Genomic DNA, 16,427 nt, shown 5'->3' on the forward strand with positions numbered 1-16,427 from the left:
ACCCGCTCTCAATGGACGGCCTTTATTCTAAGGTAGGGCCAGTCATGCTTTGCGTCCCACAGGGCTGGGTCCATTTCCACAGGTTGACTTGGTTCCTGAGAGGAGCTGTTAACTTTCACACTGGCTGAATCTTTGACTTTAGAAGTAGACAGTATGTTTCGTTTTTTAAGTGGCTGTGAGAGCACTGTTGTAAAGTGACTTTTCTAAAAGTGGTTTTGTCTTCTGTGACAGGTACAAGAAAAGGGAAGAAAAAAGTGTAAAACTACCTTCCATGGAGTACAACAAGAGTGTGGACCATCAAATAATATCCAAATTCATCTGAACGAGGGGATCCATTGATGAACAGTTAAAGTCAAACTGTGATACTGTTTGTGAGTAATCATTACACAATCCATATTCCCATAGGAAACTATAACGCCCAGCAGTATAGTTAATGTTCCCCTCACCTCATCTGTAGCAGGCAGGTGGTTGCAGACCTACAGTACTAACCTTATAGGAATGGTCTTGTAGCAAACCACACTGAATCTACAAAAAATCCCAGGCTAAACAGAATAATCAAAAGCTTTATATCATGACATGAACCATTAACAGAAATGCTTAATAATGTGAGCACCGATGTTGGTTGTAATACGATCGTTCAGCTTAAAATTTAACAACATACTTGCACTTTACCTCTGGGCTTTACTTTACTGTACTGTACTTTATCAACACAGCTTCTTTTATTAGTGAGACGGTGCATTTTGCTCCAGGGGATTAAAAAAAAGTCCCCAACTATATAGCAGTGATACATTAAAAAAATACAAGGTCACACCAATGGAAAGTTTCACTGGGTTTCAGAGGGAAATGACAATCTTTGATACCTGGCAACCAGTCTAAAGTCAAAACTGTGTCGTTATAATTTTCTTTAGGACTATGTACATCATAGATGATTAATGGTGTACCACTGCTGTATTAAAATCATTACTTTTTTCTTTCTATTTCTCCTTTTATAATTTATTTTGTTGTTGATAACCTACTTGCAGTGCAGTTTGCAATATTGATGCTTTCATGTTTTGCCAAGTTTCAGTTTATATTTGAAAAATGAATAAATTACCATAAAAACAACTCCAACATCAGTAACATCAATAAACATGTAACATGCACTGAACTGAACAAAATAAATTAGTCAACTGATTTATAATTGCTACTCTGTCACTACGAGAGCAGCCTAGCTACCACTCAACAAAATAACAACTGTTTGCTGATTTGCCGTCACAGACTGAAAACTCTGTGTAAACAATGTAATGTAATACGTCTACCATACATTGTATGGCCACCTATCCTTTAACTATACATTGGACCAAAACAGGTGATGACATCATTTCCTAGGCTACCCTTTGATGAGGAAAACCGAGGCTCATGAGGGAGTGCAGACAACTGAACTCAAGTTTGGCCTGAAACAAACAAACCCAGTGTGAAAACAGCCTCAGCCTCTGGCAGGTGGTTTGGATATTTAAGAAACATGGTTCAAACTGGTTGAGGAATCTAAACTAAATGCCTCAGAGAAATGAGCCTTTGATGTTGAAGCAGAGGCTTGGACTGGCAAGTGGGAGATTTGGGTTTGTTTTCCAGTCGGTTATACAACAAAAGAAAGGGAGTATTTTAAGATGCTGCCCTCCTCCGTCACTTTGGACAGCTTTCGTTTACTGGCAAATGAGCATGGGGGTACAGACCCTCCTCTCTGCTTCACTGGGCAGTTTGTATAATGTTCTCATTGATTTCAGCCTTGGCATCACGGATGACACCTCCGCATTGGCCAGAGTGAAGAAGGATCTACCTCATTTGTCCCTATAGCTCACAATAAGCTGAGGATGTGTGTGTAGGCGTGTGTGAGGGAGAAAGACAAATGTAGAAAATGTAGGTAGTACATTTGAGTGCATGTGTGCAGTATTTGTGTGTACACTCACTGTATGTGTGTGTATGCTTCCTACATGTCATAAAGGATGTTAAGATGGCAGATGCAGATTTCAGAACAAAGAGAGCAGCTTCATAGAGCTGCAGAGAACAACATGACTGGGGTGAAAACAAATGAAAACCCTCATAAGTCAACTTCTGTCCTCCAAAATGAGACAACTAGGACACGCAGACAAAGGGCGCATTGATATCGACAGTGACACACGGGTGGCAGCTGTACACATCATGTCATTCAGACGTGGCTGCGGTGAAAGGGGACTTTGTCAGGAAAAGTCGAGTCTGGTGATGTGCTTTCATCCTGTAGGGAAATGTAGAGTAAAATAATGTAGGTCGTTGTCCTTGAAATAATAATGTAACTGATGCTACAAATTGTAAGCTACTCTTGGTTACTTTAAAAAGAATTGAAACAAGGGTTACACAAGCCGGGGAACAAAAGGCCAATGTTGGTGATCTGGATAGAGAAAGTAATTTTTCCCCCATCAAAAAAACTGTGCTGGTGGTTAACATGATCAACCTATTAACAATGAATCTGCCAACTGTTCCTGAAAGCACACCGTGCATTTTTAGATTGACTTCCTATCTCTTTACCTTTATTTCAGTACACATCAGTACACTTTCACCTTACTACATCGCAGTGAACATTTCATCCTAGTCTACTTTTTTTGTCAAAGTTACATTATAAAGTTATTGTCACACGATGCTGCAGATGCAGTTAAGAACTATTCAAAACAGACATTTGTGTTCATGCATTTGTGGAAAATCAGACACTAAAGAAGCAAAGTATTGTACAGCAAGAATCAACAAATTTGCAGTATCCATGCTGTTTTTACTATCCAACAATGCAGCTTGCATGTTTTTCAGCAGCTAATTCTCAATCTCAAATGTCAGAGCACCAAAAAATATGACAGCACACTAAGGTTCACACTGACAGATTTCAGCAAGATTCCTATCTTCAAACCAGTGTTTGCACAGAAAGTGGCAAATCAGTCTCATTACATGGGATCTGCATTGGAAAAATTTACATGTTTAAAAAAGTAGGCAAGGCGTGTAATTTAATGGGCTAAAAACCACCAGCACCAGCTCAGTGAATAAAGATGTATCACTGCTGTTTTTATTGAGCGAGAGTACATAGTGTGTTATTATGCTTTACACTCCTGTCCTCTTTACTTACATACTTTACAGGGTTAAAAGAAATTACGTTAGCTATAACAGAATATGTAATTAAATTTGCCTCGCAGCAGTGGAAAAATTTGGCAAACTGAAGTGAAGATATCCTGCAGTCATTTGAAGCATGGAAACTGCACTGTACTCCACATTATATGAAGACATTTACTCAGTGACAGTCATATACCTGGTTTAGATACAAAGTCCCACAGAGAGTTATTGTCATTTGTGATGCCTGATGCAACCGTACAGCAACCCTGTGCCCCAGAGCTAACACTATAGCGAAGCTACTTTTCTGCACAACACTCACATCACCACAGACCTCTCACAAAACACACACATTGCGCCCACAGGCAGAAGAAACATAATAATGCAAGTGTCTATGTGCATACTCTCAACACGAGCCTACAATTTAATTATATCCTCTGCAACATGGAGAATAATACAAAAATATTTATGTTGATTCTTACCTCGGCATGCACTCTTCTCCAGAAGGTAATTTAAATTGTCATGTAAATAAACATCCCTATCATTAACTTTTATAACACAACAGGGGTTTGGCCATATCCCTGATATGGGAATGTGTTTTACATTTCTTGTTCTAGTTAACAAGCAGTTATATTCAGAATAAATAGAAGAATAAGTCTGTAGTTAGATGGCTGGCTTGGCTCAGCAGACATAAAGCACCATCTGCGGAGACTTCAACTTTACTGACAGAAAATCAAAGGAGAGAGATGTCACATTACCGCCAACCATGTCAAAAATGTCAATAAAATCAGTCAACGAGGTGCTGAAAATGTTTTCCACTTGTGCCTCTACCACATATGCGTCTATTGATCTTTTAAACAGTTCAAAGCCCCCAAACTCCTTTTATTGTATTGTCATTTGTTACTGAATTTGGCCACCTCATTAAACTGTTACATAACACAGTGATAAGCAATATTCTACTCATGTTAGATGCAATTTTTTTGCAAAGAACCACACCACAGGATGTACATTGAAATGTAAAGTGACAAGCCAACACAATAAGAACAAAACATGCAATATATAAAGAGACAGTGGTATTTTTTACACCAAGTTCTTTATATATACATTATATAAATGTGATCATATCACGTTTATACGAGAAATCTAAAGTGGGCAAAATTTATTCTGGGCATTATGTTTTCGAGTGAAAAACATAAGACATAAAAACTGATGAAACGAAATTAAGAGGCTAGGTTCAACACACAGGACAGTTGTGAAGATGCTTTTAACAGATTCTGGGAATAGGATGAAAGAAAAAGTCAACAGAGGAAAGGACTGTGCGCCCGCTGTTTTGTTGCTCCAAAAGTTTGTCTCATTAACAAAAAACTGTCTTTGTAGCGTCAGAAAACATGTTCGGTTTAATAGTTAATCAAAGCAGTAATATACAGCTGTGTTACGAAGGTTCTGCTTGAGGCTCATATAACGCTTTCTGTTAGATTTCTGTGCTGTTCCCAAAGCATCTAATCAGATGATGTTTACGCCCACCAGAAGTCATCAAGTCGTTACAAACTTATAATAGTTGAATGAGATCTGTGGCTCTGTGTTTTTCTCTACCAGGACATAACACACACACACACACAAACACAAGCTGGCACTGACCAACCTTTTATGGACCTTTTTCTGACTGACCCCAGCCAAAACCTGAGTTCTTATCCTAAACCTAAACCTAAACCTAAACCTAAAACCTGTATTTTTAAGAGGAGCTGCTGCATTATTATTACTTTGTTTTAAAAAGCATTTTTAGCATCAAATCTGACATGTGGTTAAAAAAAATTTCAAACTTTTCAGTTTTGAAAAACTGCCAGAAAATAATAACTTTAAAACCACCAGAAAAAAGCAGAGATAAAGATACATTAGCATGCCTACCTGTATCAGCGACATGTTACTGAGGTCCAGTCTGAACAGGTAGTTCCTGGATAGAGGAGAGAGGAAAAGGAGATGTGAGAAAATTTGTTTAATAATGCAAATTAAGTATCAGAGAAGAGACAGGCCATTTTAGTTGCTGTCAACTTAAAGCAAAGCCGATTAGAGGCCATACTGTGACTGTCAATCAGTCTTAAACCATTGTTTTTAGTTTTACAAGTGGTAAGGCATTTGTGTGTATATGTGTTTTTAGGGTCAAACCAGGCAAAAGTTGAACTCATGTAAACTCATAAGAACATGCATGCGCACACACACACACTGCTGTGGAATGACGTAATTCTTCCAAATTTATCCCTTCAGCCAAATTCAAAGCTTGACTCGGTCCAAAAAGGCCTCAGCAGAGCACTTAAGAAGCATCATTATCCGAAAACCGCACTGTATAAGTGAGTCAGAAAGGGTATCACTTTCTCAGTAATGTGCTCTGTGGGGTGAAAAGCTGAGTGGATTTACAGTTTCTTACCTGGCACCCACAATAAGCTCATTCCTAGTCAGGTCAAGGGTGAGCTGGGAGTAGTCTCTCACACCCGGGTGGGAAAAACTGGAGATCCACGGACTGAGCACTGAGGCAGAGAAGAAAGAAAGAGGTTAGGGAAAGCTGAATCATGCCATAGTTCATGAGATAAAAGCAGTGACATTTACAGACAATACTCATAAAACACAGTATAGTTTACTAATGCACACAAAAGCCTTTTACATTTGGTATTTGGTATAAGAGTGGATGTATCTTTATGTGGCAAATACTGCTGAAAGGATTAACTGATCAACATAATTTTTTCCCCCCTTTTGATATCAAATATTTTTAAAAATATCAATACACTTATTTATAATAAAGAAAAATGATTAGTTGTGGCTGTAGTGGTAAAAATGAGCAGTGCAGGGAAAGCTTCCTGTGCTGCAACGGTGTCTCCTGCAGAGAGGGACAAAGCTGTCCAGCCCACATCAGGCGCAACAATCCTGATTCAACCTGACATTGGGACAAACACAGCTCTGTGTGGTGTAGGAGGCTGAAACCTCTGCGCTGTTTGAAACTGGCTTTTACAAATCAAAGTTTCAAAGTTGCAGAGCAGAGGGGCCGCCTGGCGGGGCTTTTAATGTCAAGAACTGCGGGAAGAGAGCATTTTCTCTTCAATCTTTGTGTGACCCAAAGTTCAGACCTTTAAACAGATTTCACCACGTGGGAGGTTTGCTCAGCATAAAGGGATTTACCATATTTCCCATGCTGTACACAGTATCTCAGTGGTTGGTGGTAATTCAGATTCCCTTAACCAATTTGAAAAGCTGTGTAAAATAGCTTTTAGCTATTTCCACAAAGCTTTGAGAAAGAAGAACGAAATGGCTGTGAATGATTATTCGAAAACTTTGCATGTCTGTAAATTAATATAATACATTGTGAGAGTGTTCACTTCGTAGTCTAGTTTAATATCTAAATTCATTATATGCTAAAACTAGTGAAAGTGAAACCAAAGGAAAAAAGTACCGTAATCATGGGCGGAACACTATGGCCACACTGCTGATAACTCTATTCATTAGGGCAGCAGGCATCAAACATTTAAAACCTTAAACCTTCTTTTTCTTTTTCAAAGTAGCCTGTAGAAGCTCGAGGCTATGGGTGCCAGACTACATCAAAGTGTTGGAAAAAGTCACAGTGAACAGTGAAACAACTCTTCATCATGCAAAGGGACGGGTTTGATAAGATTGATGAGGCCCATATGGCTCTGTCATCTGCAAACATAACTACAGAAATGAATGATAAAAAGACAGAAGGCTGTAGCTACAGTACAGTGTGGTGCTCTTGATTTACGATACGATACACACACATACATAGGAAGATAAATACACAGAAACACACACATACTGTAATTAAGGGTGCTTGTATTGACAGGGGACTTCAGTGAAATTGAGAATTACTTGCGACAATCTGTTTTTTCCAGATGCTGATTAGGAACGGGTATTTTTCACTGAGCTGCTGTCAGACTGAACTTGACTCAAGGTTTTGTAGTTATGAGATGCAAACAGGGCTCAACCAGTCATCATTAATATAATAAAGTTAATATTTAAAACATTGTGATTTTTTTAGAGTTGTACACATTATTTGAATTTAAAGGATAACACCTCTGTTATTGTATGTTTTTCTAATTGTCAACAAATCCTATAAAACAGACCAAACTCCAAAAATCTGTTTGGTTTCCTACTGAGGACATAAATCTTTAAAAACTAGTAAAACTTTGTTTTTTGAGTAAGTTCGAGTGACAGAGTTCTGGTGGTAGACAACCCCCCAAATCCTGTAAGAAGGCCAACTGTTGCATGTTTTTGTACCAAAACAAACATTGGACAGCAACCAGCTGCTTGCACAGCTTATATGCAATGTAATCTGCGCTGAGAAGTCCAAAAAGAAGGATAAAAACGACAGAGTGGGTGAGAGATTGGATGGAGAGGAGTAATAATCGTCATAATCAACGTAACAGTTGTTTTTTTTAAACTAGCTATATTACTTAGACACTGTGAGGAGCTTAACAAAAGCCAACATATGTATAAATATAATGTAAACCACAAATAAAGGCACTGTTTTAATTTACAGAGTTACAATTTTCATCATGTTTGCAATATCAAAACTTTCCAACAAATAATTCAGCCCTTAATAGAACTGTAACCTATGTACTATACGTAGTGCACAGCAGCATAGAAAAGAGTCATACCACCGCATGCACTGCCTGAAGCAAGAAAATGCTACAGGCTTAATTATATTAACAACAGGTCTAGTCTCACTGAGAACATAACACGAGAAACATGAATTACAATGATTGTTATCAAGTAGGCAATTCAGAGAAGTAATGTAACCTTTAAAAATTAATAATAGACTGTAAGACATTTTTATATTGTACACACAGGATTAAATCACTGATAACCTCAGCACACATAATAAATCACATTACACTCGACGTCCTAGTGTAATTCTAATACCACACGAACAATGCAAGAGGTCATGTCTTACTCTCTCTATAAATATTTATATTACATATATACACTAAGATTTTTTCCATTTAGCACATTCGAGCGTGCATCTATGGGTTGACTATCGTTGACATGCAGGTTGGGTGGAGAAACCATACAAGGCCGGTGCAAGGAGGCGAGCGGGACCATCTGTACATCACTCTCTGATTAATGGCTGCAGAGGCCGAAGCTCGAGGAGCAGCCGGGAGCAGCTGGGAGTGTAGGCCATCTTTAGTCTCACAATCTTATGTAAACAGACCTGAAGTTGATTTAAAGAATCCGACACAAGCTCTGGTTTGCACAGAGCCCCAGCATGTGTATGTGTGCACATAGTGTCTACTGTAAATGTGAACAAATGAGATTATTAAAATTCTCTAAATCGGTCCTTTAAAAACTGACTGCATTACCATGCATAGCAACATCTCATTAACGTTGAAAAGATTATTGGCACACAGACACCAAGAGTTTGTTGAAGACATAATTGCTGTGCAGTTTCAGTATCATGAAAATCTAACTTTCACATGAAACTATTAGACAATCAGAGCTTTCCAGTTACAGTACATGTTTTCCTGCTGAACATTTTCCATGAAATGCTATGTGCCTGAACTCTATCCACATTAAGACCCAGAAGGCTTACTATCACCACATACCAGATGCTGTTGCCCAGCTGAAGTGAGCCTCAGTCTGATATTGATTAAAGACAGTGCTTATCAGATTTCTGTAATGTCTAAAATCCCCTCCTTCCACACCTGTCAGATCTAAATAATTTTTTGTTTGTTTAACTTTCCATTCCCACTTCACTTTAGTGATTGGCCAGGTGAGAAAGCAGTGTTTTAACTTATCTCCTTTTTTATCCTACACAGCTACTTTCATCATTTTCATGAATCAATGCATTCCAGGAAAGATGGTCTGAAAGCGTGCACCATTATCACCATATTTTAAGGATTACGACATCTCGCCTCTGTCTATGACAGCAGGCTTTTTGCCCCACCTTCGAGTGTGGCTACTTGGAAAAGCTATGTAAGTACTATATGTAAGAAGTGTTAGTAGTATAGTAATATAATTGGACAAGATATACTAGATCCTAGTTCATTTGAACTGCAGCCTTAACTTGCATTAAGCTTATAAAACCACGAAGCAAAAATAAAATTCTACCATCTGCCTTTAGGGTCAACAGGGTTACTGTAAATGTTATAAACATTTTCACAAAACAACATTTTTGGGAAACATATTGAAATACGCAAATATTAACCAGTACATTACAGCTGTAATGCATTTTGTGCAGGTATTCTTTTGATTGATGTGATTAGGGTTTGATTCTGATTGGTTACAAGAATACTACAAAGCAGAATACTAACCATCAAAAGCACACATCTTAAACAGAATGGATAACAAATGTAAATATCCAGTCTTGAAACAGTGATAAGAGCGTATTAAACAAAAAACTTTGTCATAGGGTGCTCCATTAACACTGTATGTGTTAGATGTAAGTATACATGATGCCTGAAGTTTTGTTTTTCTCCCTCCCTTCCAAAGTCATGTCATGTCTCCTAAGGAGAAGCTAGAGGTGAAAGCAAAGAGAGGTGGAGAGATTATAAAACAGGAGAAATATTGTGGCAAAACAGAGAACAGAGTCAGGGCTGTTGCTCATAAAAAGTAAAAGACAACCTGATGCTTATCTCTTCAGTGTGTAAGGGTAAAATACAGCACACATCAAACAAAACCTAAGACCCGCCCCCCCGACCTTACCTACTAAATATATTCTGGAAAACATCCAGAAATAGAAAATGATGTCATATAGACAAATGACAGACTGTTAAAGTGACTTATTCTCTCCATAAAATAAGACCATTAAAACAGAGCATATGACATGAACCATAAAATAAGAAAGTGCAGTGAAGAGATAGATAACAAGAGAATTATTCCCACAGAAGCATAATGCATCGAACAGTAAAAACAGGAGCTGTTAGCGTTCAGTTCAGAGAGTTTAATGTGGAGCATGAATCACTTAAAATCCGAACTGAGAAGCATTACGCTCATATAAACATTTCCCCACATCATGAATATCTCTTCAAAAGCTTGTAAAAAAAAAACTTGATTCAGAAGCATGCAGGAGAGACCGTGAACCCTGAGCTTGTTTACTCCCTTAGGAAGGCCTTCCTGACAGTAAGGGGTCTTTCATTGACTGACATTTATCCTCCTGCTTACAAGTGGTTTTATATGCGCTGCTCACTTGTTCCCCTCATAACTGTCCGGCCGGGTGGTGAGGCAAAGAAGGGACAATAAAGCAGGATGAATATGAAAGCCCCCTCCCTCATGGTTGACTCGTGGGCCCCAAGCTGGACTTGATAAACGATTATTGCACTCTTTTTTCCCCCTTCCGCAATCGGCAGGCAGACGGATTAATGCATTAGCCCGTGGCTGCCAGAGGGATGAGGAGACGGATGGGGACAGTGGCTGAGACATTCGTCTCACACAGACATAAATCATAACCTTTCTATCTCCTTCTATCTAACAGTTTTTAAACATTCGGCTTCTTCCCACACAACCAGCATGTGGGCAGAGTGAAGTGGCACCCCGACTGATCTGAGTCGCTATTAGACCAAGTCTGGATGGAGAGCAGTCAAAGCTGGAAAATGCCAACATATTATGAAGCTGAGGGAATGAAAGCACAACACATTGTGGATCCAAAAAAGCCCAGTGTCTGCACAAACACACAAACACACACACACACACACACACACACACAGAAAACCGCATAGCTCCAACGCAATCTGATCCGTTTATCGCTTAAAACCTGATGGAATGTGAGATTCCCTCAAGTTGGAGCTCAGAGAAAGGCCTATTTGATAAGGATCCAATCTTACCTTCATCTAATCCCTTCAAATTTGAGCCGCTGGGCTCGTCTGTTAGCTAGCCCATCAAACTGTCCACCTCTGAGCTGGGGGGATGTTATCAGCCATTATGGGTAAATTCAAATATGATTTTAATACTGAAAAGTACATAATGTACAGGCATATAATAGGTCCTCTTAAGACCATATTTGTACCTTTTGATTCACCAGCAAAAGTTACAAAGTAGAATTTGACAGTTGACAGAGTCATACAAGTGACAGAGTAGTAATACAGATGTTTTAGCCATGCTAGCAGCATGACTCTAGGGATGGCAATGCCAGTCGGTCAGTTGGTCCACCACTTTGGTCCTGACTGAAATATCAACAATTATTGGATGAACATGAACAACTCATCTGTACTTTGTGTTTAGTGCTAATTAGCAAATACTAGTACACTAATACGCTAAACTATGACGGTAAACATGGTAAAGATTGAATCTGCTTCGCACCTGCATGATAGCATTTAGCTTAAAGCACAGTGTCACAGAAACCCTAGTGTGGCTCTTTCCATGCAGAAGCCCAGGTTCAGGCAGAGGTGCATTTAGCCACAGTGAACAAATTTGGACGGGATCAGGTGCTTGTAGTCTGCGTACACTGTTCCTTTCTGTCTACAGTATGCATGTGCTTAAGAGAACTGGATACTGTGCCACACAATGGCACCATTCATTCCGGTATGTTCATATTCTAAAAAAGCTCTTCAAGCTTCCTCTGCTTCTGGGGCATAGAGCATCCTCCTCTGGCTGAACCAACTGACTCCCTGCACATGTCAATGGAACAAAAGTAATTTATGACTCAATAATTAGTAATAGAGTAATGAGAGCGTGTAGACGAGAAACAATTATTTATAATTTTACAGCCGTTTCTTTTGTGATGATATTGTATGGGAAAGTCCGTTACCTAACCTGCAATTCCAACTGTGGCCACTATGCCAAAAGTGCTGTTCCAGCAGTTTTGGTCAGCTGCAGTGTAGACTCTACACCCTCCACAGACTGAAAACTGGGATTAACAGCTGCCACCAATACTCAATGAAATATACAAAAACAGACTAAATTTAATTACAGCTGATAATGATGGCGCTAATCAAACATTTGTGGTACAGTAGTGCTACAAAATTGACTTCAAAGTTGTTGTTTATTTTGACCATGCTACTCTACTTTTGACTGGCATTGACTGACTGAGCAAAGGTTAGGAAATGGCTTTAAAATCCATTTGAAAGTCTTTGTGGAACATTGTGGCCGTTGACTGGCAGAAATATTATAAGCGAACAAACCACTGACAGAGGATGAAGCTCAGATGACCTTTAAAAACTGACCAAATTGTGTGCTTCTGTAAACTTGTGTGTGTGGTTTTTTTCGGCTTTTTCAGTTCTCAGTCTGGCAGCAAATGTTTATATAATAACAAGTTTTTTTTTTACCATTAGCACTATAATCAGGAATCTAGTTGATTTCTCCCCTCAAGCATTGCACTGTTTAATGAGCTATGAATGACACATATTGTACTAAAGGTAGCTGTCTATCATCATCTTCCTTCAGGGGGGTACACAGGAACACAATGTCTTGCTAATGGGAATAAGACTCGCTGAAAAGAGGCAATATTAAAAATGGTTATCTTCAGGGCAAGGTGGTCGCTCCAATATTGTTAGTGAAACAGGTCACACGCAGTCTCGCTGCTATCTGCCATCTGGCAAATGATACTGTGAATGAAGGATCACCTCCAGTGTCAATTAGCTTATATATGATTGCATTCTGAATATATTTAGACATCCGACAGCGAGGACTGTGAAAATAGCAGTTGTGGCCAAATAATGACACAGGAATGAATCCATCCTGCAATATAGAAATTTACATACAATATCCATTTACTGTAAGCACATTTTTGTGCAAATAAAGTTAAAGCAGCACCATGAATGCTACATGTACCCACATTTTCTATTGTTGTTCAGTACTGAAGGAACAAAACTTTCCCTTGAGTGCCAGATCTGTTCACACCTCAGCCATATCAGGCCAAAATCCATTCAAATATGTTTTGTTTGGTCTTCTTCATATCACTCTTCACCCTTCCTCGCACTTCAGTCCCCACCCCCATCTTGTCTGTCCTGTTCTTCACTATCTCTCCTAGTCTACCTTCAGATTTTCGCTGTGGCTGACTTGCAGAGGGTGATAGTTGAAGAGAGGCTGCTGTGCCTCAGTGGAGCACAACTCTCCCTCTATCCCTCCACTGCTCTAGCCTCCCCTTCCCCTCCTCCCACTTGACTGAACTCAGATAGAGGGGTCTGCAGGGTTGCAGGCAGTGCAGAGAAAGAACCTGGAGAGACTGGGGACTGAGCAGCCACAGGAGGAACAGCGTTGGGGCCAGGAGGCTAATAGCCTCTCAGTCAGCAAGCGGTAAAGATGTCTGTCTGCTTCTCACAAAACCAATGGTGAAGCAACATCCACAGCTACTGAGTCCAGTGTGCCGTAGTAATATTCTCAGAAAGAGAGTGTGATAGAAAGCAAAAGGTAGGGGTGATATCATGAGAACCATTCAGACGTGGTATCTGTTCAATTTCTGTTTCATGTATCTTTTAAAATGATAACTTTCTGACATTCAAACATAGGAAGTTGTTACGTAAATGTTCAGCAATGGCTTTTGTCTCAATGTTCAAGTTCTGAGGGGTGGGCTGTAGCATTCCTGGAGAAGAGGAGTTGAAAAATAATGACATTGATGATGAAGAGTGCTCTCAGTTCTCCAACAACCTCAGCCAGTGATGGACTTATTTTGCAGGTGATTGACTGTTTACATCCGTGGCTTAATTAATGACCATCATGAGGGCAACTTGTTGAAGCAACCCTGTAGAGGAAGGCACACTGATGCAGAAATGTCAGCTCAGGGAATAAAGTCTAGACCGTACATCCATTCTAATGTGCAAGTTATTATACTTGTTTTCAACCCTGCAGGTCCTCTCATCTTTCTCATCATAATTTATTAAGCAAAATAAAGAATTCTGCTTCCTATTTCATGCAGTCTGACAGTTGAATAGGATTAATAAGTGTTTTGTGTTTTGTATTCACATTGTAAGAAGCTGGTATGAATGGAAATCTAGTGAGACTTATGGTCTGATGATTATTGGGGTTTTCTGAAGGGAGGCTGTAATATTTGGCCGAAAATATGAGGGGAAATAATAAAGTAGTTAAGTCATTAAACAGATTTTATTTTCTTTGTGCATGGGAAAGGATACTTAACTTACTACATGTTGTTTTTAACTGGTTACGTAACAGTCTCAATTTAATACAGATGACTCTAAATGACCCACATAAACACACAAGACCATCAGTGAGAATGTTTGCGATTTCTGTAGTTATTCTTAATGGACTGGATTCCCCTTGAAATCAATGAAACGAGGCAATGGAAACACTACCCCTATTGTCAACAGGGGCCACCAGAATCAACACAAAATCAACATTCCTTTTCAGAGACACTATGAGTGGAAAGAGTAAGTAAGTAAAGGGTTAATAGCATGCTCTGTTTTTTAGCATTGTGCTTCAGTAGTCTTTACGTTAACGTCACAGCATTTAATCCAGACTTGAGACATTTTTTCTCACGGTTAAAGAAATGTTACCAGGTCCGACCTGGTAAATTTGTGGCCTTGTGCAACTCTGGGGCTTATTCAAACATGAGGACAGCATGTTAAATTACCTATGCATTTATACAATGAGGCACATGTCTGAAAGGGGGCTATCCAAGCCGACAAGAGACAGCATGGACAGAGAAAAGCAAAGAGAGCAATTTTCCTGCTGCTTCTCTACTTTTCAGTTAAAGTGGCAATAAAGCCTTTAAATGTTTTCTATTCTCTGATCCTCCCTGCTATCTCTCGGGCCTGCATCAGATATCCTGACATACCATCAGTGGGTGAGAGGCTGGTCCCAGCAGCATTCTAAACTCAGCTCTATTCAGCTGCCTGATTGATGGCTGCAAACACACTGCAGCTCTGATAGCACCAGTCCAATTAAGCCCACCACTGTAATCATGAATGAGAAAACAGAGACAGGTGGCAAAGTAGGACAAGAATATAAAATAACAAATAAGATCACAAATTCATGGCGAATGCTTTTTCTTTTAAGCGAAACAGTTATGTCTTACAGGGGCATCACTCTCTAAAAGTCCTTCAGATGGCGACACGACGGCTAAACGACAGCACCATTACCCAAACGATGAAAGAGATAGAGGGACTTGTGTAAAGTGTGCAATACATTTTTCTCAGTATTATAGAGCATAAAGAGAGCAGGCTGAGAGAGGAAAGGGTGATGGAAAGGAAGAAATGAAGAGAAAGTGAAGTAGGAAGGCAAGAAAGGGAATATAAGAGGACGAACATGGAGAGGAGAAGGAGAGTGAATGAGAGAGGAGGGGAGATAAGATGGGTAGAGAAAATAATATAGGCAGACAGGGAATAAGAGAGAGAATAAGAAGCCAATGGAAAAGACAAGATTTGCAAAGAATTTAACAGGAAATGAGCAACGACACTAGTTGTTTCGATCCTCCTTTGTCTCTCTTCAGAGTGATATGAGCTGAGCAGATGAACAGGGCTTTGAAGCCATCTAATCCATCAGACAGCTCCTCATCTTCTGTGTGAAGGAGGTAGTGGAACCTGAGCCAAAGGTCTTATTATCAACCATTACTTTCCTACACATACTCCCTTATGAAACATCTTGTTGCCTTGATGGATATTGCTGCTCTGGGTGTGATAAAGGTGCAGAGTTTATCTATTTCTCTTACCAGGCTGACCCTTTACACACACTCCTAAACCAGCTCTCTGGGCCTCATAACATAATACACAACAGACTTTATAAATTCCAAAAACAGACTCCATATCTAGATTCAGAGCGTTCCACTTTCTGCCCTCATGCCATGCTCTTATCAGACCCACGGTCTTATGCTGAGAGCCAGTATCATCCATCTAAATCATGAGCTGGCGGCTTCGTACAGTGTGTGCCTGTGGGTGGAGGTTACGTGATTCCAATGCTGTATTCCTGCAACAGAAAATGCTGGCACTTCTAGAACAGCAGACATACAGACATAGTCTGGAGTGGTTATTGTGCGTTCCAGCAGGTTGTAAAAACATTATGCTGTTGAGGCCAAAGTAAAGGTGATGGAGAGAGTTCTTTGCTCCACGTGCTATGTTTATCTAGATTGTCTCCTGCGTCTTCTGATGATACCATCACTGCTGCCAACAACACTATTATACATCCAGTCACATCTCTTCTGTAACAGTGTGTGTGAAAAATCATGTGTGTGGAAGATAATGATTAGTAAAAGACTTGTGAAGGACATTCAAATACCTGCTTAAACTATGAACCTAGAAAATGTAAATCCAATACAAATCTAATATAATTAATTAATTAATAAATAATAATAACAAATAATAATAATAATAATAATAATAATAATAATAATAATAATAATAATATTTTAGGCTATTCTATACTATAGATATTTTTAT

At 39.3% G+C, this 16,427-nt stretch overlaps 1 protein-coding gene across 2 annotated transcripts in view; it reads right to left on the bottom strand.

Moving 5' to 3' along the window:
• Positions 1 to 16,427, bottom strand: part of sema5ba (sema domain, seven thrombospondin repeats (type 1 and type 1-like), transmembrane domain (TM) and short cytoplasmic domain, (semaphorin) 5Ba) — a 161,264-nt gene that overhangs the window by 71,283 nt on the left and 73,554 nt on the right. For both annotated transcript variants that reach the window (XM_035676541.1, XM_035676540.1), the window contains exons 4-5: positions 5,528 to 5,627; positions 5,011 to 5,056 (exon numbers count right to left, since the gene is read on the bottom strand). In XM_035676541.1, coding sequence (XP_035532434.1) covers positions 5,011 to 5,056; positions 5,528 to 5,627 — 146 coding nt within the window. The remainder of the gene's footprint in view (positions 1 to 5,010; positions 5,057 to 5,527; positions 5,628 to 16,427) is intronic.

The sequence above is a fragment of the Morone saxatilis genome, unplaced genomic scaffold (assembly GCF_004916995.1).
Source record: "Morone saxatilis isolate NCDOM2014 unplaced genomic scaffold, NCSU_SB_2.0 Contig5, whole genome shotgun sequence".
NCBI classification, from domain to species: domain Eukaryota; kingdom Metazoa; phylum Chordata; class Actinopteri; family Moronidae; genus Morone; species Morone saxatilis.